Below are 22,186 nucleotides of genomic sequence, written 5' to 3'. Positions count from 1 at the left end.
TGAAGCGGTGCCGAGCATCCTCGGGGCAACGGAGCTCACTTCCCTTGCCTGGTTCCACAGGCGCCGTGCTTGCTGGGCAGGGATGTGTGAAACCAGCCCATCTCCACCAGTCACGTACGTCTTTGCCGCTGCAAACGGGTGCTGCGAGCAGCATTAGCCTGGCTTGGTGGCTCCCAGAGGCAGGGGAGCCCAGTCAGTGGCACCCCTTTGATGGTGAGGGTGAGGGTGCTGCAGGGCTTGGCCCACGCTGGCCTGGCTGCTCCCCATCCCTGTTCCCAGTGAGGGATGCCGCTGGACCACAGAGGTCAAAGCAACACAGGGATTTCTCCTCTGCAAGAGAATCAAACGGGCATTTGTCACCTTCAAAGACACAGTGCTCACCTCCAAACCCATCCTGCCCTGCCCATCGCTGAGCCGCCCTCCCCAGCCCGTGTGGCCAAGGTGATGCTTTCAAGGTTTCTCCTGGCACAGAGGACCTCAAGGTTTCCACACCCGCATCTATGTACAAACCCCGCAAGCCCAGTGGCCACTGCTGGGCTCTGGGTACTGTCACGGGTCCCTGCTTAGGGACAGGTTTCTGTTTGATCTCTCCATTAGGGTCTAGAGAGAGGTTTGAGCAGCTCCATCACCCCTTGGGTTGCACCCTGGACTGCATCCCACATCCACTTTTGCAGACAGGATGGCACTGAGAGAGGAACCGAACCCTCCTGGGAGCCAGTGGGGAGGAAAACCCCTCCGTGTTGAGTGATGGAGCAAAGCCCCTCCAGGTGAGCCCTTGGCCATCACCTCCATCCCCATCCCCTGCTGCTGCTGCAGGATGCTTTGATCTGCCCCAGATCAGCCTTTTTATCACCCAAAACCACGGCGTGGGGAAGTGAGGACTTCAGCCCTTGCTGGCCCCAGCACCCATGTCCACAGCCCTGCCTGGGGGGGGGGGCTTTTGCTCCCATTCACTTTGCTCCCAAAAACTCAGCCCCTCCAGCCCCATCGCACTCCCAAGGGTGTCCGATGGCGAGAGGGGACTGGACACAGGGTGGGTTGACAGCACTGCCCCAGACAGCAGCAGGAGCTGGGGGGGGCACACAGCAAGGGGACACACCGAGGGGATGGGGGGCTCAGACACAATGCTGCCATTGAGGGGGCCGCGCTGGGGGTCCCGGCCCTTCCTGCCCAGACACAATAGGGGTGGCCCCACGCACCACTTGTGTGCATTGTGCGGCGGCCACCCCCCCCCCAGCCCCTCCTTTCTGTCCCCCATCGGATAATGGATCCGCTTTGTGTGCTTGGCTGGACAAGGACTTTGTGGCGCAGAAAGAGCTGGTGTTTGTCTGTCAGAAGAGATCGACCAAGAAAGGGACGGGGAGGAGCGGTGGCTGGAGCGGGGCAGTGGCCCTCGCGCAGCATTGGCCTTGCACGGCCCCTGTGCTGCCGGCGCTCTTCCCAAGGGGAAAAATGTCCTTGCTGGGAAGCCAGGGTGGTGCAGCTCGGTGACCATGGGGCTGCCGGACCTGTCGCTCCAACCCCATCCCTGGTCCTGGCAAGCATCCTGGGGAGCATCTCCGTGAGCATCCTGCTGAACACCGCCTCCCCAAACCCAACACAAATCCAGGGTGGCAGAGGGTCCGTGTCCTGGCTCTGGGCCCTACAGCCCCTCTGCATCCCCCCCCCACACCAGTCCTGGGGATGGGATCAGCAAAACCTACAGGAGATTAATTCTCCTGCTGCCTCAATCCTGCTGTACCGGCGTGCGGGAAGGCGAGTGGGATAATCCCTGACTTCAGCGTAGCCAGAGCCACAAAGACCAGGATTAATAAGAGCTAGGCTTTAATTTTGGCAGCCCTGAACAGGTGCCTTTTCCTGTGGCATCCCCGATTCCAGCACATTGGACAACCAAGGGACACTGGAGCTCTGCAGACAACGGCCACATCCTAGCAGCTCTGGGAAGGGAAAAGCAGCCCTGGCACCAGCCCTGGCACTGGCCCAACCAAGCAGCCAGCATTGTGTGTGCCCACAGCTACATGCTAACAACACGCCTGTGCCACGTGGCACAAGGTCCCTCCGGTGGCAGCAAACCTTGAGCAAAGCAGGGCTGAAATCTGGGATTCTTTCCCATTAAACCAAGCCGGGAATCTCTTCCCTTTATTCTCTAGGCTGGGGCAGGTTCATCCCACTCGTGCTTCATCAGCGCGGTGGCAGTGTCATTGCGAGTCCAGGCTCAGCATCCGGCACTCCCACCCCACACATGGGTGGCATTTGGAGGTGACAACAGCCATGAGGCTGGAGGTGGCATCTCAGCAGCACATCTCCTTCCCCAGTTGATTTTGCTGCAGGTGTTTGGAGGCTGGGTGCCCACATAAGATGACTATCTCCATCAGCATCACCCCAGGGGACCCCGAACCCGCATCTTGGGTGCTGTGGGGCTGAGCCAGGCAGCTCAGCGCCCGTGGGGGGAGCGGACGGGATGATTAGGGTGGCCTGTGGAGTAATTATCTCATTGGGAACTAATACCCTTTCAACGGGAGCGGGGTGGGGAAGTATTGTTCGGGCTTAGGGATTACATCAACCCGCTGGAGCAGACAATGTGCTCCCCCTGGGAAGAGGCAGCTCAGCCCCAGGGGGAGAGGAGGGAGGCAGGGGCTGAAGCTGTCTCAATTAGGGAGTGTCCCAGCAGAGAAACAGGGTGGTGGGGGCTCATGGGGGGGACAAGAGGAGTTTAGTGGGGAAGGGAAGCATCCTTAACCCTTTGTGCTCCTCCGGCGAGGGGGCTCGGTCCTTCGGCCCTGTGTCAGCCAGGGACAGTTGATGCCAGCAGGGCTGGCTGTGTCCCCAGCTCCCCATGTGCTGGGCAAAGCAAAGCACAGCCATTCTTCTCCTTTTCCTGACTTTTTCTTTGTAATCTTTGTGCCAGCCCCTTCTACACAGCAGCACCACATTGGCCACTTCATCCTTGCACTGGGGACCGGGAGCCAGGGCCAGCGGAGGGGCTGTGAGTGGGACACGTCCCTGTCCCCAACGCCAACCAGCAGTGCTGGGAGAGGAGCGATGCCAACCCCCTGCACCTAACCCCAGCGACGGGCAGCACCGGGACACAGCAGGTCCTTGGCATCTCCTTGAAGCACCAGCTCCAGCCCTGAGCCCACCCTGGGGTTGGGGTTCATGGTCAATCAGGCATGAGGCCGTTGGGCTGGTGGCAGCCACCGCGCCAGGTTACGGCTGGAGCAAGGGGCTGTCTCCACCTGGCCCTGGCTGCCCATGGGGTGATGGAACACGGGGCTCCCAGCTGCCATACATTTTTAAATAAATGAATAATACATCGCGGGCTGATAAATAAATAACGGGCACACATTTGAACTTAGCCTCTGAGAAAATCCTTTTAGTTCAAAAGGACCGGGGCGCTTGGAAAGGGGAGCCCATGCATTTTGAATGGGCTGCCATCAAGTGTCAGGGCTTGGCAAGGGAGACGAGGAGGGGGAGGGATAAAACCGGCCTTGACACAAGCAAAGGGGAAGAATGAGGACAAGGGTTCTTGGGCATCAGCGAGTGTGGCTTTGGGAGGAGCAGGCAGCGATGGCACCGAGGGCTGCGGCACCCCGAGAGCCTGGAATCCCTGTGGAAGGGGCAGGATGAGGATGGAGGGTGCTGTGGCAGGAGAAGGGCGAGCAGCACATGAAACGTCCAGTCCCACCAACCCCAACTGTGCCAAGGAGGAGCCCCCGTTTAGCAGAGCAAAGGCAGCGTTTACTTAGCAGTGGCCCTATAAAGAGGTGGGTGGCCCTGGAAGGCAGCCCAGACAAATACAAGGGGATTAGACAAGTGAAAGGTGTGAGCAGAGGGGTGAAGGGGAGGAGGATGCTCAGGGAAAGACGTTAGCGGGGGCCGAGCAAGCAGGGAGAGGGCAGCCAGGCAGAGGCTGGATGGGGGAACCTTATTGTCACCTTCTGGGGGGGGGAATCCAAACACATCCCATGTCGGAGGAGTTGAGGGGGCAGGAATTGGCTCTGAGGCTGCCCAAGACCCTGCATGAGGCAGCTGAGAGCGCATGCCTGCCCTAACATCTATCCCTGCCACACCTGCCATGCACATGTGTGTTCTGGTCATGCTCATGCACGTCCCAGCCATGCTCTGCCATGTGTACGCCCATCCTGGCCATGCACAACCACGCACATGCATGCCTGGGCCATGCACAGCGGTGACACACACATGTCCCAGCCACGTACATGCATGTTCCAACCATGCCCACAAGTGTCCTGGCCGTGCACACACATCCCAGGACAGGATCCTGCTGGAACTCACTCCCTCGGCCTTCGTGAAGCCCAAGATCCATGGAGGCAACTTGAGTCCCTTGCGCACACTGCATCGCTAAAGTGGGTATTGATTTATTAGGCTGTAATTTAAGGCAGAACGCTTTAAACTGAACCCACACACCAAGCTCAGGCACGAGAACAAACAAGACCTGATTTATTTGCTGCCCGTCTCTGGCAGATGCGTGGTTGGGTCGAGGGGGGACAGGGAACTGCTGCATGGCATCCTGGCATGGGAAGGAGGAGAGGAGCATCCCCATCACCTCCTGTATATCCCTTTGTAAGCATCCTGCACCCCACAGCAGCCTCACGCAATGTCCTCCCAGCACTGGGGGTGCAGGGGACAGGGTTGGTGGCAGCGAGAGCAGAGGCAGAGCTGCCTGGACCCAGGTTTGTTACACAGGAGAGCCGGGCCAGCACTGGGACAGGCAGGAGGGCATCACCCATTCCCTGCACCAGCGGCTGCTGGGACATGTGCTGGGATCAGCATGACCCCAGCAGCAGCACCGGGGCACTGGGATCACTCTGGAAAGCGCAGGCTGGAGGGGGGGTGTTGAACCCACACTTGAACGTGGCGCCAGCACAGACCCACAGCTCCATCCTCCCGACAAGCAGCCGCAAGCCCAGACCTCCGCTGACATCAATCAGCCACGCTCCCATGGATGCACAGCGCCGGCATGGGGGGGTTATTCCACTCCCCCCCCCCAGCTCAACATCCCCCATCCTCCTGCACCAGCTGAGTCCCGGGGGTCCAACCCCCGCCAGGTCCCATCTGCAGGACCCAGCCACCGCGGTGCATTCCTGTGTGCCCGCCCCGGCGCAGCAGCTGCCGGCCCGAGCCCATCACCGCCGCCATGGCTCGTCCTGACCTTGCGGTCAGGTGTTGGGAATGGGGGGGGATAAACACCACCACCCCCCCCCCCCAACCAACCCCCGGTGCCAGCAGCCGCCGTCGGGGCACAGGGAGGGTTTAATGCAGCGGGGACCATAATGGGGCCGGGCGGGGGAGTGAGGGCGAGGAGAAATTAGTGTCAGTGTGTGTGTGCCTTAAACAAACCTGCGCCGGGGTGACGTGAATGAGGGCACAGCCTGTGTATATATTAGTGATGGGATCTGACCTCGCTGGGAGGGCTCCTTCCCTCGCTCCGCTCCTCTGGGCGTGGGAAAAAGGCCTGGGCTCTTTTCACAGCTGTTCTCGCTGCTGCACTGAGCTAATGGAGGGGCTGCCCGGCTCCCTCCTCCCCCCCCGCCGCCCTTTCAGGCCTTCAGCAAAAACCCCCCTTTCAGCAGCCCCTTCAAAACCCCCCTCATTGTTCCACCCGCAGCGCATTGAAATGCCACTCGCACCCCGTCTCCCGGAGCAGCCGGCCCCAGCTGCGCGTGCACACGCGTGTGCGAGCCCGGCGCTGCGTGGGAGCACACGTGTGCCCGTCCTCGCGTGACGCATTGCTGCTGCTGCGGGCTTTGCATCCCTCAGGTTTGCCCTGGAAGATGGAGGGGGGGGGGGGATGTGGGAAGCCGAGGAGGTTTTCCATGCCCCAGGCAGCCGAGGCGGTGTTAATGCCCCCAGCCCAGAGCCCTCCTGTCTCTCCCTTTTATCCGGGTGCTTTCACTTTGATATAAGAAATGAGCCAAAAGGTACCAGTGCCCACCTCTGATTTGCAAACCCAGCGGGGACACATGGCCAGTGGCCACATCCCCTTCCACAACCCAGCCATGGGGATCAGTGGGGACCCCAAACACCCCAGCACCACCCTGAGCACCCCAAACATGGCCTTGGCCATGCCCAGGTTTCACAACCAGCGTTTGACGCTCCAGGAGCAAATAATCCACGTTAAATCCCGGCCTGGCACAGAAAGTGATGGGATTCCCCAGGGATGGGGTGGTTTGGGCACATCGCACCTTGTTTTCCCCTGACATTGAGCCTGTCAGTTGCCCAAAAAATTCCTCTCCAAGCTCTGTAGAAATCCAAGATTTACAGAAGACAATAAACAGCCTCACAAGGATCAGCCCTCGCCTGGCTTCCCAGGGAATTAGGGCAGAGAAAGTCTGGCCTCAGCCTCTGAGGGAACCACAGGGACAGCGGAGCTGAGGTCCTACCAAGGGGGAGATGCTGCTCCTTGAAGCCGGTGGCAGCGGCGCAGGCACATTCCGCCTCCCCCCGCCAGCCCCATGCTCACCATCTCCCCTTGTTTGCCAAGGCCCAGGCCTGGAACAGCGCCGGGATCATGCTTTTCATTAAAAATAAATAACCACGTTTCTGGTGGCAGCGGAGGGAGCCTGAAAACACCACCCCCAAAGGCTGGAAAACCGGGAGGCAAAGGCGGCCGAACCCACACTTCTTCTTTTAAGCTATCCTTGGAGCGGGGGTCATCATGGGCTGGTGTTTGCAGCAGGGCGGACAGACAGGACAGCGTCCTCGGGGCCTGCTCCTGCTTTTCCCGCTGACCTTTCCCCGCTGCTCTGATAGATCCTTTCTGACAAAAGCGGGGCCGCCGCACACCTTCCGTCCTTGCTCCGTGCCCGGCGCAGGGACATCGCCACTAGCAAGTCCCTGTCACCAGCTATTAGGGGGAGAAGGTCTCCGCCGCCACCGTGCTCTTTCCACATGAGTGCCAGCACCAGCAGCAGGCCGGGGGGTCCCCCTTAGCCCCCCGGTACATAACACACGTGCCCCAGTGTTCACCAGTTATGAATGCAAATCTGTTGAAGAGCCACACGCGGGTTTGTTATCGGTGAGGATGAGCCCCAGCTCTTTGAAGTCAACATATGTACATGATGATGCACATATGTGCGTGACCTACATTAGGGGCTGTAGCACGTTCCCCGGGTGGGTGATGCCTACGTGTGCCTGCAGCGAGGGAACCTGGCCACTCCTCACCCACTGAAGCACCATCAATCCTCCAGGGGCTTTCCTGGCGTGGGGAAGGGGAAAGGCTCCTTGGTTGGAGCATCCTGAAAAGCCACTTGCCAAGAAGCCCAGGCAAATGGTTTGGCTTTGGCAGGGGTGACAAAGCGCAGCCACCAAAGCCATGTCCTTGGTGCCCTGAGCATCACCAACACGTGGCGGCTCCCCGCATCCTGCACTGCTGCGGTCCCCACAGCCCGGTGCAAAGGAGCAGCCACCCCAATCCGCTCGCTTTCAAACATTGCCATTTCCCAGCTGATTTTGACTCCTCACCCAGCGCAGGGATGGAGTTTCCATAGAAACATGAAGATATTAAACTGCAAATAATAATTTCTCTATTTAAAATATATATATTTACGTAAATAAAGAGAGAGAAAGCAAAGCGCCAGCGCATGGTGTGGGGCTGGGGGACACCACCATCTCCTGCACCCAATTTATCCAGGTTGGAGACTCCAGCCTCACACCCATAGAAATGAGCAGCTGAGGAGCCGTTCGGACCACCCTGCGCCAGCTCTGGTAAATAAACAGGAGCTTCGCCACTGCAGTGACACGGACCTGATGGGCAGGAATTGTTATTTACTGTTGCCTGTTCAATGGTTATTTTTAAATGGCCTAAAGTGAAGCACATCACTGGTTTTCATTTTCTCCTGCTCGGGGATATGTTTTTGCCTGTGCTTTTCACCCTTTCTGTCTATTTAAGCGATACTTTTTATCATAAATGACTTTTTTTCTTCCCCTCCCTGCTATCGAGGTGGAAAATCATCAGCTCACAGTGGGAGAAAGGAGCCTCCCAGCTCCTCTTGGCACCCCAAACCCCTGCATCCTCCCAGCTCCCTCCATCCCTTGCACTGAGCCACAGCACAAAGGGCTCCTTCTGCTCCCCTGCCAAGCCCAGGATCAGATCCTGACCATGGGTGTCAACACGGACAACACAATGGCAGCACCATCCCAGCATCCTAACAGCAAAGCCAGCCATGAGCTCTCTGTGCCCATCTCCACAGCAGGATCAGGGTTTTGGGGAGCACCCTATTGCCTCTGACTGGGTTTGCTGTGCTGGCACTGGGATGCTCAGCCCAGCTCCTCTCCTGGCGCCAGGGACCAGCACGAGGCCCCCGGGGCCAGCTGGGCTCAGCCCTTACTGGCAGCAGCCCCACACCAGCCCAGCAGCCCCAAAGTAGCTGGACCAAGCACCCCAGCAGCGCCTGGGATTATCCTCAGCATAACATCCCCCAGGAACAAGATTGCAGTTTAGGCCCTAATGGAAAAGTGGAAAGAGATGGGATTAAAAGGAAAATAATGACAATTTCTTTAGCAAGGCTGTGGAAATGAGACAGGGATTAGCATCCTCTTTACCAGCAGCCTCCAATCCCACTGAACGATCCCGGATCCAGAGATGCCCACGCTCGGCATCGCTCCCAAGGCTAACATAGGCAGCATCTATCCCAGCCTGGGACAATCCCAGAGGAACGAACCCGGCCGTCTCAAACACAAGGCCAAATTGTCAGCTCAGATCCAGCCCGAGCACCCGCCACGTCCCTCTGCCACCACCTCTGCCTGCGGACACCACATCACAAAGGCAATTGGGCAAATATTTGCCAGTGTGGTGATTTTCCTTTCCCTGCAGATTTGCTGGGAGAAATGATAAAATATTCTGCAAGGAATAAAACATTGGAAATTAAAACTTCACTTGCAAAGGCACAAGCCCAGGAATAAACCTGAAAGGTTCCTTTCTCTCGCCTTCGGTTGCACACACCGCGCGGCGCAATTGGCTGCTTCCCTGGAATAGATTCAGTTGCTATGATACCAAGTTTGCTTTTAACGAACCCCAGAAAATTAATGGTATTCAGCAGATAAGTCCTTAAAGTGGAACCTATTTTAAGAAATTCCTTGCTAAATGGTTTACAAGTAGTCAGGAGGGAGGAGAAGGTCTCCCGAGCGCAGCCGAGCCTGCACTGGTTCTCCTGCTGCTCCCAGCCAGGATACTGGGCTCTGTGGTGATGTGTTTTAGGGTACGCTTCAGCTTGGGACCATGAGTGGGTGAGGGCAGGACTGATGGACAGCATCAGCTCCCTGCGCTGTGCGCACTGCATCCCTCCCACTGCTGCACGGAGATGCTTCGCATCCTCCCGGCTGTCCCCACGCGGCCTCGCTGCTGCTGCTGCAACGCTGCTCCTACCAGCCAGCAGCTTCCTCCAACGCTACAGAAACGCGGGCAGGTTGGTGCAAGCAGCCCAAACCCTGCCTAAACCTGCATGTAAATCTATGGGATTCATGGCTGGTCCAGATCTTGGAGAGCCTGAGGTGGTTGAAGCGATGTAAGTGGGTCTGCCATGGAAAGCCTGCTCCAACAGAAACCTGACGTGCCTTGGAGATGCTCAGGGAAAATAACCAAGGAGCTGGGGAAGGTTTTCCTTCCCCCCGGTGCAACACTCCGTCCATCCAGCCCCACAAGAAGAGTTCAGGGTGGCGTAAGTTCCCCCAGGACATGTGTCCCCACCAAGGAGACAAGCTGGTACCTCCAGACCCCGCAGCAAAGGCTCTCACCAGCTCAGCACCACCAGAGCTGAAGCACCTGATCTCTGGACCCCAGGCTGCAGGCAGAGCAGCTCCACAGGGCACAGGATGTATGAGGAGCCATCTCCTCTTGATCCCACACCATATTTTGGGGTGTACTGGGGCTGTTCCTGCTTTATCCCACAATACATATAAGGGCTCATGTCCTCCCTGGCCAGAAAAAGGCACAAACTGAGTGAGCCCAGGGTGTCTGTGCAGGATCGTTTCCAGGAATCACAGAGATCTGGGACAAGAAACCTGCCTCTCTCCTGCCTGAACAAAGCAAAACCTGTCAAGACAAGAGGAAGGAGACACCCCAAATTCCTCCCCTGCTGCAGACTCCAGCGACATCGGGTGAAAAAAGAGGCACAACCCCACACAGAAGCCAGGATGTGCAGATGGAGCAAGGGATCAGCACCTTGGGCTTTTAATATTTGGAGCTGATTCTCTTGCCCTTCTCATTTCTCGGCACCAAACCAGCCAGGGAATCAATGCACCAAAGACCCAAGAAGTGATATGGGAGAGGATGTGCCCTGCAGCTTGCACAGTGCCTATCTCCAGCAGGAGTGCGGAGGGTGCCCTGGCATGGTCAGGACCTGTGATGGTTTAAGTACATGGGTGCTTGGGTCCATCCCGAAGCCTCCCCACTGACTATTGCCGAATGCCTGAGAGCTCAGAGCCAGACTCTGCAGTCATGGAGGGGCCTCCTTGCTGCTTGCTCCAGGCTGCACCCCAAATCCATGCACCTGAGAACCTTCCCTGAGCTTCCTAAGAATAACTGGGGACCACTCAGCCCATTGGGTCACCACTTACAGCCTCAGCCATTGGGGCTGAATCCTGCATCAGCGGGACCAGGGGGAGGCCGAGACTGGAGTATCCTCAAAGCAATGCTCACAAACCCCCCTCTCCAAAGAACAAAGCTGCAATCTCTCTCTGCAGATGCAGAATAACCAGCCAGTGATGATGATTTATTTCTCTTCCCCAGTAGATAAATCGGCCTTGGATAGGGGTTTGTGCTAAATTACAATTTGCATGTGGTAATATATTTAAGCAACTTTCCTTCCACTGGGTTATAAACAGGGTTTCTCTGGGGGTTATTTCCGAGCTGGCCCCGTTTCATTTCTCTCCAATACACCCAGCACAAGGAGCTTAATCGTCAGCATGGAAATTAAAACCACAGTGGAAGAAACACCCCTAAAAATCCATAAAACCAAGGTCTGGGGTTTGTAGGTAGCCTGAGGAGCCCCAGGTTGGAATCAAATAATCACCCCAGCATAGGCACTGGCTCTTGGCCTCAATAAAAATGATTACAGACAAAACCCCACTGAAATTTCCACTCCACAGCCACGTTCGGCTTCCAGCGGCTCTCCCCCTCACCAAGGCACCAGGGCCAGTGCTTTGGGAAGGCCAAAAGGCGGCTGCCGAGCCCCAATCCTGCCGGGAGGGCAGGGCTCTTCTCCCGGAGAACAGCGAGTGGGTTTTTACATTCGGTTCTCTAGCTTTATGATATCACATACACTCATACAGCTAGATAACCAAAGAGAAAAACCAACCCAGGTCTTTAAACAACGGGCCTCGGCCACGCCGCGCACCCGGGGGTGGTTTGGCTCCGATGCTGGAGCCCCGCAAGGTGGCCGCATCCACGTTCCCTCAATAAGGAAGAAACCCCAGTGGTTTGGGTGGGAGAGCAGGAATCTGCTGCGGCACCTTGGGATGCAACACATGACCCCGGCGCTCCTCGATGCCCACCCAAGCTCCCCAACTCGACGTCTGCACGCCAAAGGGCACCTGCACCCTAGAGCAGTCTCCACCCATGGCCCCGGGACCATCGCAGGGCAGGATGCTCCCACAGCACCCATCCCCATTACCTGCGGCCCAGGGACCTGCTTCCTTCCCAGCTCCAAATTCACCCCCAAACCCAGCCCAGAGCCCACTCCCACTTTACAGTTACTGTAAATTACTGGTACGGAACTGCTGAGTCATGAGAGCGGCTGGGGAAGGGACAGGCACAGCCAAAAGGGCCCCCCCGGGGGGTTCCACTGCACCCTCCAGTTCTCCCTCCCATGCCTGCTGCACCCTGCAGCCCGGCCCTGCACACCCTGGAAGGACCTGCACGTCCTGGGGCTCCGGGCTCTGAATGTCCTCTGTGGGGGAACACCTTCCCTCACCCGTGCAGCCCCGTCCTCGCCTGCCCTTGTCCGCAGGGATCATTCGCCCCGGCCGGGAGGCTCCGGGCACCGGTTCCGGGCACCGGAGGCGATGCTCCCGGGGAACTGCCCAAGCCGGGAGGCTCCGGCCGTGCTGCAGCTCTGAGGGAAACTCGGCGGAGAGGCTGCCCCCGGTCCCAAGCGGGGGACGGGGAGAGGACAGGGGACCCCGGGAAGGGGACAGGGGAGGCTACCGGGGAAGGGGTGCCGGGGAAAGGGTCCCGGGAAGGTGGGTACCTGCTCTCCCCTCTGTGGCCGGTGCTGCCAGCGGTCGCCGTCGGCTCCGGGTCGCCGCATCCTTCCCAGGCTGTGGCAGGGTAGGGAGGAGGCTCGGGCCGGGAGGGAGGCTGGATGATCCCGCCCGGTGCCAGTGCCGGTGCGGGTCCCGCTCCCACTCCCCGGCGCCTCCGGGACCTGCCACTAAAGTTGAGGCAGAGCCGTCGGCGGAGGATGGCTGGAGGGCGGGGGAGGGCGGGAGGAGGGACGGGGCGGCCGGCGGGGACAAAGCGCGAGCGGCGGGGCTGGGACAGGCCGGGCGTGGGGCCGGGGCAGGGGTCACCCCCCGGGGGGGCAGCGCCATTCGCCATGGCGCCGCGGTCCCCGGGGGCCGCCCGTCTGCTCGCCCCGAGCCGCCCCCCCTCCCGACCCAGCCTCCTGCAGCGCCCGGCCCGCCCCATCGGGGAGGCGGCGATGCCCCGGGGGTAACCCCGTTGTGGCAAGGCTGTGGCACAGCCCCCCCCGGCAAAGATAGGGGTTAAACCCGACTGGTCCTAGGCGGGGAAGCAGCCGGGGGTGGGCGGCCGGACCCTCCCGTCGAATCTGCACTCACAGGCCCCACTTACTAAGCTTTTTTTGCGGCTCTTTGGCCGTAAAACCGGGGTCGACACCTTCCCCCTCCCCTCATCCCGGGAGGTGCCAGAGTCCCCCGACCAACCGGGCCTCGGCTCTGCCCCACGGCCAGAGAGGAACCCCTCGGGCCCGGGACAAAGAGGGGCCGCGGCTCGGAGGGGCGGCGGGGAACAGCCCGGGACTCTGTGCCGAGGTCCGGCTCCACGTCCCCCCCGTGCGGCCGCCCGGGGCCGGGCCCGGCTGGCTCTGCCCGGTTCAGGAGACCCGCTCCTCTGTCCCGGCAACGGCGAGGCCGCACCGGCAAGGGGATGAGGGCAGCGGACTTCCCCCGGCACCCGCAGCCGCCTCACACCGGGAGCGGACCAGCGGGCACAGCCGTGACCCCGTGCGCGCTCTCCCACCCAGGGAAGCCCGGCTGCGGGTGCACACCCCCGGGAGTACACGAAGGTGCAAACACAAGCCCCGATGCACCCGCAGGAGCGCTCACGCCGATGGGCACATTCGTCCTGATGCCCTACGGCCCCTCACAAGAACCCGCGCACACGCACCCCTGCGCAGGACACCCTGGCCTCTCCCCAGCTTCCTCCGCACCCTCGGGCCCCCCAGCCTTGCCCCGGCCCGCCGGGCGCCGCAGACCTCCCGGGGCCGCTTCGTCGCACCTCGCTCTGGTGAAACGGCGGAAAACGAAACCAACCGGTGGCCCGAGCATAGCAGCGGCCCCGGCCCCAGGCACAGCGTCGTGCCGGTGCCCCGGCTGTGGGCAGCTCCGGGCGGGCTCCGCTTCCAGAGAGGACCAAGAGCAGCGGGTCCGGGTGGGCGGTGGGGCCCGGCTCCCGCTCACAGAGCTCCGGTTCCGGGAACGAGGCACGGGTCCACCCCGACCCCCGCTGCCCACACCAGCCCTTTTATATGTAAGCACCTAAACAGATATAAAATACGTGATATACATCATATACATACATAAATATCCGCCCTTGAAGGCGCTGGGAGCGATGCGCGGCGGCGCTTGCAGAGATGCCAACCCGCAAGCACCGGGGGCTCTTCAGGAGCTTTCTGTCCCTTACCAGGGTCCCCGGGTAGGGGAAGCCCTTGACAGGAGTCCCAACCGCAAACGGTGGCCTCAAGGAGCGGGGCGAGCACGTTCCCACCGGCATCGGGCACCGGGAACCGGGCACCGGGCACCGGCCCCGCCGCTCTCCGTGGTGCTGAAGCGGCGCCGCGCCGGGGGTCGCGCCTCCTCCGTCCTTCTCTTTCCAAGCTGCCACTAATTACTTATTATTATCGCTAGTCATTATTATCGTTACCATCCCTGCCGTTCCCGTCGCTCCGGTGCACCGCGGCACGGTCAGCCGTTCCGAGCGCGAAGATGGTGCCAACGAGGCAGCGCCAGTTGCCAAATTAACGGATCCTTCTCCCCGCACACCCTCGGCAGCTGCCAACCGCGCTCCCTTCCCGGGGTCCGCACCACTCGTGGCCAGAAACGGTGCCGTTACCTCCGTGGCCGGGTTCCCAAATGACTCTCCTGACCGGCCCCGGGAGGCGTCGGCCCCGCAGGCTCGGCCCCGCTGCCGTCCACACCGCCCGGGGCCCCGCCGGTCCCAGCCCCGCTCCGCCGCCCCGGTGGGTCCCGTTACCGAACCGCTCATTCCCCGGGCGGGCCCGGCCGCGTTCCTTCCCCGAAGGGTAAAACCGCAACAACGACCGCGGCCCCAACGCTCCGCCGAGGGAACGAACGGGACCACAGGAGCTTCTCCACCGCCCCGGCAGCGCCCTGCGGCCAGGGCACGGCTCGGCTTCGGGCACCGGCGGGGCCGAGGAGCAGCATCCGCTCCAGCCCCACTCTCCGCCGCTCCCGGGCACCGGTGAGAGCCGCACAGGGCCCGGGCGGGCTGCAGCGGCCCGGTTCACCCCCGCTGGTTGCCGGTGCCCGCTTCCCACTGCTCGCTGCCCCAGAGGGGCCGCGGCAGAGGCCTGGCAGCACCGGCGCGGGGAAGGCGGCCGCCCCACGCGTGCCCGCTGCGGGGGATCCACGGGGCCCACCCGGCCTCGTTTCTCCCTGGCACTTACCGGGTCGTCGCCCACCGGTAGCTCTCGCCCCGGCGGCCGCGGGCGCTGCCTCCGGCCCCGGTGCCTCTCGTCCCCCCTTCTCCCCTTCGCCTACCCCCTCGTGTGAATCAAATACCTTCACTACAGCAGCCATGTTGGGCTCCGGTGCGAGCACGGCGCTCGCCGTAGGAACCGCCGGTCTCCTCGGCGGGAGGCAGCACAGATGGGCTCGGCTCAGGAGCCCCGGTTCCCACCGGAGAACCGCAGCCTGGGTATCCCGGCCGATGCCGGCCCCTCTCTCCCATCGCCCCGAGGGATGCCGCGGTGTGCCGCTCCCCGCCAGCCCGGTAACTTCCCACCGTTACCGGTAACGCCACTAACTGCACGTCGCGCACCTGCTCCGCATCTCTCCGGTAGAACCGGCCGCATCCCGGGGCTGCCTTTGAAATAGAAGATGGGGGGAGCCGCCGTTACGTCCGCCTCGCCCGGTGTGCCGGTCCCCGCGGAGCCGCTCGGCCGAGCCCACCTGGGGAGGGAAGAGAGACAAGATTCGTCAAGGAGGAGCCGCCGCCGCCATCGATCCAACTTGGAGCAACTTTCAAGTCCAGGTGGCCGCAGGGGGGTGGATCCCTTGACCGGACAACCTGGGCCGGTCCCGCCGACGGGCAGGGCACAGAGAGACCCAAAGCCGGTCCCTTTGACGCACTATGGAGGGTCAGCACCCACCCGAAGCCCCGGCCGGGCCCGAGCCGGGACGCGGCCTCTGCTGCTGAGGAAATAGAGGAGACCCCCGAGGAGGGGCAGTCCCACACGCGGTGTCTGTCTGCTTGTCTCGGTCTGTCTCGGTCTGTCTGGCTTTACCGAGTGGGAGACGGCCCAGCTCCCCCTCACCGTGGGCACTGGAGCCTCGCACAGGGCACCCGTCGCTGCTCCGGGGCAGCGGAGCCGCTCGCCCGCTCCGGAGCCCTTCGAAAGCAGATTTTTTATCTTTTTTTTTTTTCCTCAGAGATTTTTTCCCTTTTTTTTCCTTTTCATTTTCCCGCCCCATTTTTTTCCTCCTTTTTTTTTTTTTTCTCCTTCCTCCCCCCCCCTCCCGTTTGATCCAACGTTGTCACTGGGAATTATTTGCATTTAAAATACAACAACTCGTTACCCTGCACATCTCTTTACAGCTCAATTCAACCAACACTGGAGAGGACGGGGGCTACCCCGAGGAAAAGGAGTCCCCAAACCCCCGCCTAAATCCATCCGAATTCCTGCCCTGCTGGAAATATCGATGTAGGCAAAAACCAGAGATTTAACAGATAACAGATCTAAACGATTTCCCCTCTGCAGCCGCTGTCACCCAAAGGTGTTGTGGCAACAAAGAGCGGGAGGGGATTTGACGCCCTTATTTTTGGCCTGTTCCCGTGCAGAAATATCCCTCCAAAGAGGAATCTTTGCAAAGGGGAATCTTGCAAATATTGATCTAAAGATTCTGCCCTGCAAAGTGCGTCCAAAGAAAAACTGGGTTTAAATTTACATACACACCCCTCGGTGGCTGTTAAACCCGTCGGAGGAGACGGACAGACGAGGCACCCGCCGAAACGAAGGGCGAGGAGGGTGACTGGGAACCAAACCGCTGCTTTCCCGGTTCAAACCGGGGGGAAACGGTTTCCCCCCGCGCACGGCAGAGATTGCCCTGCTCGGGAAAGGACGTGGCGTGAAATCCCGCCGTGCCCGCCCGGGCAGAACCAGGCGCTTCAGCGCAGCAGCAACCCCCGTTACTTTTCAATAATAATAATAAACCAAGAGAATAAATATATTTAAACCCCTCAGATTCTCCCGAAATGCCGAGTCCGGCCCCGTCCCTTTGGTGGGGAATTTCAATTTTAATGTTATTTACTTTTTTTTTTATTTCTTGGCGCCTGGGCACCAGAGCAGGGCTGGGAGGGCATGGGACGGGGTGCCCACACAACACACCGCCCGAAACAGCACCCTCAGACCCCCGGATTCCCCCCCCCCCCAACCCTCCCCTAAAAACATTAATAATAATAATAACACTAATAGATGCACACCCCGAAACTTGGCTCCGGCAGCCCCTTACCTCGGGCACCGGGCAGGGCAGGGCAGTCGGTCCCACCGGCCCAGGGCTCTAAACCCGGGGGTGTCTTTTGTGAGTTTGCCGGAGTTTCCCCGGGCTGTCCCCTTTTGTGTCCCATTGCCATCTAGAGGCCCCGATTAATTAATTTCACACCGGAGCTCGGGAGAAAATTTTCCCACAAAACAAGTGGCCGAGGAGATGTGAAACCCCAAAGAAAAGGAGTCAACATCAAGTTCAACAGCATGCGGGGAAAGGCCTATTTCCATCACAATCGCGGCTGAGCGGGGGCCGGGCGGGGGGCGGCGGGCGGCGGCCCCCGCGCCCGCCCGCGCGTTCCCAGGCTCGGAACAATCGCGCTCTGTTTGCCTCGCACATGCCGGCGTTTGGGCACGGAGGCTGCCCCGGGATAACGGGAATAATGAGGGGGTGGAGGGGGGGCAAGGGGGGAGAGGGTGATGGAGGGTTGGGAAAAGAGGGGCCGGGGGTGGGGGGGGAAGGAGAAGCGCACCTGGGGACCGGCCGGTACCGACCTGTTGATCCCCGGTCGGGAGTACCCCATTGGAGTTTGCGGCAAGAGACGGGACGGGCAAGAGGGAACCGACGGGCTCGACGGGGTGGGGGGGCCCAAAGCCGGGAGGAGGCAGAGACTGACGCCAGGGTGCGTGGGGGACACCTTTCGCTAAGTTTGGTGCCCCCCCCCCCCCCAGCCCTCTCATCCCCGTTCCCGAACCCATCCCTAGCCACGCGTTTTCCCACAGCCTCGGGGAAGCGGGGGGTGCCTGCCCCGGGGGAGCGGGGGGCCGGGGCCCGGGGTGGCCGAGGCGGTGGTGGACGTGTCCTGCAACCCAAGCAGCTCGGCTCCGCCGGGCATTGTCCCCACGGAGCCCGTGGCCATTGTTCCCTGCGCTGCGGGAGCCGGAGGGAGGGCAGCTTTCCACGCCTCGTCCCGTCCCCCCCCCCCCTCATCTCGCCCCCCATCCCACACTCGCACCGGGCTGCCGGGACCCGCAGCCCCTAATCCGGGAAGGATGGAGGCGGGGTGTGTGTGTGTGTGTGTGTGTGTGTGTGTGTAAAAAGCGCACACACCTCCCCAAAATAACATACCGGGGGGAGGCGCGGGGTCCCCCCTCGCAGACTTCTTCCAAGTTGGGAGAAGCAGGAGGGGAAGCGGGGCTGCTGCCGGTGCCCGCATAGCCCTGCCCCTCCTGCGGGCATCACCGGCAGCCGCCTGCTGCTGCTCGCTCCTGCCCGCTCGTCCCCGCTGCCCCGGCCCGGGGAGTTCAATGCGGGGCAGGGGGAAGGGAAAACCAGCGACAAAAAGAGGGGAGTGGGGGGGATTATTTACCTCCCTCCGCACATCTGCATCCATTAATGACTTAGCGACAGCGGGAGCCGGGAGCCACCGGGACACCGGCAGCCTCCGGGGCGGGGGCTGGGGGAACGCGGCACCGGCAGCGGGCAGGACGCGGAGCCCGGGGACATCCAGGCGATGCGGAGCGCGGCGGAGCCGAGCTGCGGCTCCCGGAGAGGACTGCCAGGGCTGGGGGAAGCGGAGCCCCCCGCGATCACGTTGCCTTTACGTGGGGTTAAACAGATAACGTCTGCACGGGGCTTGAACGCCGGGAGCCCCCCGACCGGGCCCGGGCAGCCTCGACCCGAGGCCGCCGGCTGGTGGGGAGGAGGAAAGGCGGATTCCGCCCAAACATCCATTTTGTCCCCTTTTGGCAATGGAGATGGGAGAGAGGAGGGAAAACGCGATGTGGGTTTTTTTTTCCTTTTTTTTTTTTTTTTCCCTTTGCTTTCTCCATATTTTCCTACGTAAGGAATGACGTCCTCGCGTCGGGAGCAGGATAGGTTAGCCCTGCGCTGTGGGGAATGCACCGGGCTGGGGGGGAGGGCGCGAGGCGGGGGCGGATCTGGCAGCAGAACCTAAAAATAACGGGGATTTTATTATATAAAAAGGAATATAATATATATTATAATAATAATAATCCCGGTGACCCGGCGGATGCGGCCTTGCACGGACAGCGGGAGGCAGGGCCGGATCCGGACCCCACCCGGGGGCCGTCAGGGCTCGGGCTACCCCATAGGGTTTGAGGGGGGAGCGGGGCTAGACCCGGAGCCGAGGGGAAGGGGTTGAGGGGGGTCCTTTTGCCTTTCCCACCCGCCGGATCTGGGGCAGAGGCGGCTGCCGGCGGTCACCCGCTCCGCAGCCGGTGCGGGATCAGTCCGTGGAAATTAAGCACAGATCGGTTAATTTTTAAATGCAAAACAAAATCCCACCCCCCACCCCCCCTCGGACGTTTACACCGCCAAGGTCCGAAGTGACCGGGAACGGGGCCCCGTCACCCTCCCTCCTCCGCTACAATGAGATTTTCCGAGCGCGTTAAAAATCGCTGCCTGCTTCGAGAGGGGTTTGCGCCCCAAATCCGGCCGGGGGGGGACGGGGACCCTCGCAGAAAACCGATCCGCGGAAGGGGCCTGTGCCCGCTACCACCCCGGTGCCCCCCCCACCTCCACGCCCTGACTGCCCCGGTATGGGCCACCCCCGGCCCGGCGCTGCCGGGGAGGCCGCCGGCTCCGTGCTCTACCGTAACCAGCTCCGCTTATGCATTTTCCCTCAACGAATATTCCTCCCGCCGGGGCCGGGGGGAGCCGGGACCCTCTGTCTCGGCCGCCCATCTCCCGTCCCGTCCAACCGGGGCTTCACGGTGGCCCGGGCCGTCCCTGCCGAGCCCGGGTGCAGCAGGAGGCCAGGCCTGCACTTTGGACACCCCAAATCCTGCTGCCGAGCCCGCGGCCGGGGCCTCTCCCGGTAAAAGGCCCTGGGGTGGGAGTCGGCTCCTTCAGACCCCCGGTATCGGCAAGGTCGGTCCCCCTTCCTCGACGGCGGGGGTTTGGGGGTGGGGGGAGGTATTTTGTTTCCCTGATGCCGTTTTGATCAAAAATTCATTAAGAGGCGATCGGCGCAGCGCTATGAATATTTCAGGGCTTTTGCAAAACAACAAAGTGGGTGTCTGGGGGAGGATGCACCGGGAGGGGCAGACCCCGGTGCCCGGCTCGGCCCCGCTTTGCTGCGGCTGAGAGGCGAGGAGGAGTCGGGCATCCCCGTCCCCTCGGGGCCGGAGCTGTGCTAGCTCGCCCCCAGCCCGGGGCTCGTTCCCGCCCCATTACAAGGTGTGAAACGGCTCCGGGTATCCCGGGAGCGGAAATCGACCCCCGGCGGGAGCTCCCAGCCCCGGGGCCGCCGCCACAGCCCGAAGCCGCCTCGGCCCTGGCCACACTCCCGGGGCTGCTTCGTGGGGCTCCGAGGGGACGAACCCACCCCAGCTCCCGCAGCCCGAGACAGGCCCGGGGCCGCCTGGAGGGGGACAGCAGGGGGACCCCATCACCACCCGAGATGTCCTCTCTGTAACACCACGGACCATCGGCTCCCACCCTCCCCGGGCTGCTGATGACAGGGCGCTGCTCCCCCACGGCTCTGAGGAGGGGACGGTGCCCCCCAGACCAACCCACCCGACTGCTGCCCAGCAAGGGAGCACCCTGACTGCAAGGTTCACAGCCCCCAGATCGCGGTGCAGAGCCCCCGACAGCACAGACACCGGGAAAGGTACCAGCACCTACCAGGAGACAAAGCCCCACCGGCTCTGCAGCCCCGAGAGCTGGAGCCCAGCACCCTCCCGGAGCAGCACAGCTCCCTGCCATGCTAGGCCTGCAGGTAACTGGGCTTTACTGGGCAGTCCCGGGCAGCTGGGAAGGGGGCACAGTGACACAGAGGTGGGGAGATGGCCTGGACCCCTCCACCTTGGATCAGGGCTCCGTAGATGCACGGGTGGGCAACACAGAGCGGACACTCTGTCTTCCCAGTGTCACCCTGAGCACTGTCCCCACCCCACAACAAAGCCGGGTGCCAGCTTTGGGTGCAGTGCAATGGGGCACCCCACCTCTGCTGCGCTGGGGGGATGCTCCGCAGGTAGACAGGGGATGACGCGGGGGGCAAAGGGACCTCCCTGCGAGAGCAAAGGAGAGAGGGGGGCACTGCAGGGCACCCCCCACCCCGGCCCCCACCCCGGTTGAGGACCTGTCACAATGGGGTGCTACCGGACCTGCAGGCAGTTGGGGTGGTCAATGTCTCCTGTCGGCTCCCGCGTCTCCCGCCGGTGCCCTCCGGGTCCCTCCAGCCGTCCCCTTGTCCCTGCGGTGGGATGCGGTGAATGTCCCAGGCAGCCCCAACCCTGTCCGGGGCTCACCTCGCCCTGACATTTCCTGGCGCTCCTTCCATGCCAGCGGGTTGCCATAGCAAATCTAAATCTTACAAACAAAACGAGGAGAAAAGCCTTATTAGCATATATTCAAATGAGCCATGCAATAATGCAAACCATAAATCATGCAGTCGTTGCTATTCAATCAGTGTCTCTTACCCCAGCCCCCACACTTTCACCGGGTGTCTCACCTCCTCTTTCCATGCAGAAGCCACTTCCCAGCCCCAAGGGTGGCCCAGGAGGGGACCTGCCAGCTGGGGGGGGGGATCTGAGCTGAGGCTGGATCCAGCCCTGGGCTGCCGGGGCTCCGCACAGCCCCTAATCCTGGCTGGTATTTATGTCGCTCTATTAAACGGGGCAAACTCTTCCCAGGATTAATCTCCCTCCCGTGTTTTAATCTCAGGGCTTGGCCACCAGTAATCCCCCCCCAGGAAGGGGCCCAGTTCAGCGCTGGCGAGTGGCCGGTGCAGAGGGACCACCCTATCCCCACTCAATCCCAGCCTGTGGGTGCCCACACAGCGCTAGGGTGGACCCACATCCCCCCAAAACCAGGGGACGATGGGCACTGCCAAACCCTGCCCCCTTCCTCCTCATCCTCTCAGCAGTGTGGCCATGGCCAGGGCACCTCAGGCCCAACGGGGTCCTCCCCACACACAGCAAGCCCCAAAACCCCGGCCCCAGCCCAGTGGGCTGTAAGAGACACAGCTCAGGGGGGGCAGGTCCCGCCTCCCCACATAACCCCTCACTGACGACCACCTTAAGGGCACATAAGGGGTTTTCCTCCTCCTCGCACCCGCTCCCAGCACTGAGACCCTCAGAGCAGCTTTTTGGGGTGTCCCAGGTTGCTGAGGGATGGGAGCAGCATGGCTGGACCCCAGGGACCTGGCCAGAGCTGAGGGTGAGCTGGCTGTCACCTGCCTTGTTAGTTGGTGACCCTGGAGAGGTGGTGGTGGGACACAGGAGACAGCACCGCTCAT

The 22,186-nt window shown here is 61.5% G+C and overlaps 1 protein-coding gene across 7 annotated transcripts; it reads right to left on the bottom strand.

The window, feature by feature from the left end:
* Window positions 1-204: 204 nt before the first annotated feature.
* LOC133280243 (basic proline-rich protein-like) lies at window positions 205-18,760 on the bottom strand. 7 transcript variants are annotated; one of them, XR_009747095.1, is made up of 3 exons: window positions 16,951-17,343; window positions 15,001-15,390; window positions 205-330 (listed from the first exon to the last, which is right to left on the bottom strand). XR_009747095.1 is itself a non-coding variant. In XM_061474769.1 (3 exons), the coding sequence occupies exons 1-3, from the start codon at window positions 14,462-14,464 to the stop codon at window positions 306-308; spliced, it is 294 nt and encodes a 97-aa protein (XP_061330753.1). In that variant the 5' UTR covers window positions 14,465-14,837; the 3' UTR covers window positions 205-305. The 7 variants fall into 7 exon arrangements, 2 of the variants coding, with proteins under 2 accessions (XP_061330753.1, XP_061330752.1); XM_061474769.1 differs by lacking the exons at window positions 15,001-15,390; window positions 16,951-17,343 and adding exons at window positions 13,967-14,082; window positions 14,312-14,837; XR_009747096.1 differs by lacking the exon at window positions 16,951-17,343 and adding an exon at window positions 18,293-18,760 and having other exon boundaries at window positions 211-330; window positions 15,260-15,390.
* Window positions 18,761-22,186: the final 3,426 nt, after the last annotated feature.

This window comes from Pezoporus flaviventris, unplaced genomic scaffold, assembly GCF_033815535.1.
Source record: "Pezoporus flaviventris isolate CSIRO_AGI_PZ_B2104156 unplaced genomic scaffold, CSIRO_AGI_Pfla_v1 ptg000080l, whole genome shotgun sequence".
Lineage (NCBI taxonomy): Eukaryota > Metazoa > Chordata > Aves > Psittaciformes > Psittacidae > Pezoporus > Pezoporus flaviventris.
The sequence above is the reverse complement of the archived record's forward strand: the minus strand, read 5'-3'. Positions and strand labels throughout refer to the sequence as shown.

What these genes read in the sequence shown, in the direction of transcription:
- LOC133280243 (XM_061474768.1), bottom strand. Translation starts at nt 12,646, where the DNA reads ATGGGGCGGGCCGGGCGCTGCAGGAGGCTGGGTCGGGAGGGGGGGCGG. An exon ending in GGCCACAGAGGGGAGAGCAG is followed by an intron (nt 331 to 12,206) that starts GTACCCACCTTC and finishes ATTCTCTTGCAG; the next exon opens with AGGAGAAATCCCTGTGTTGC.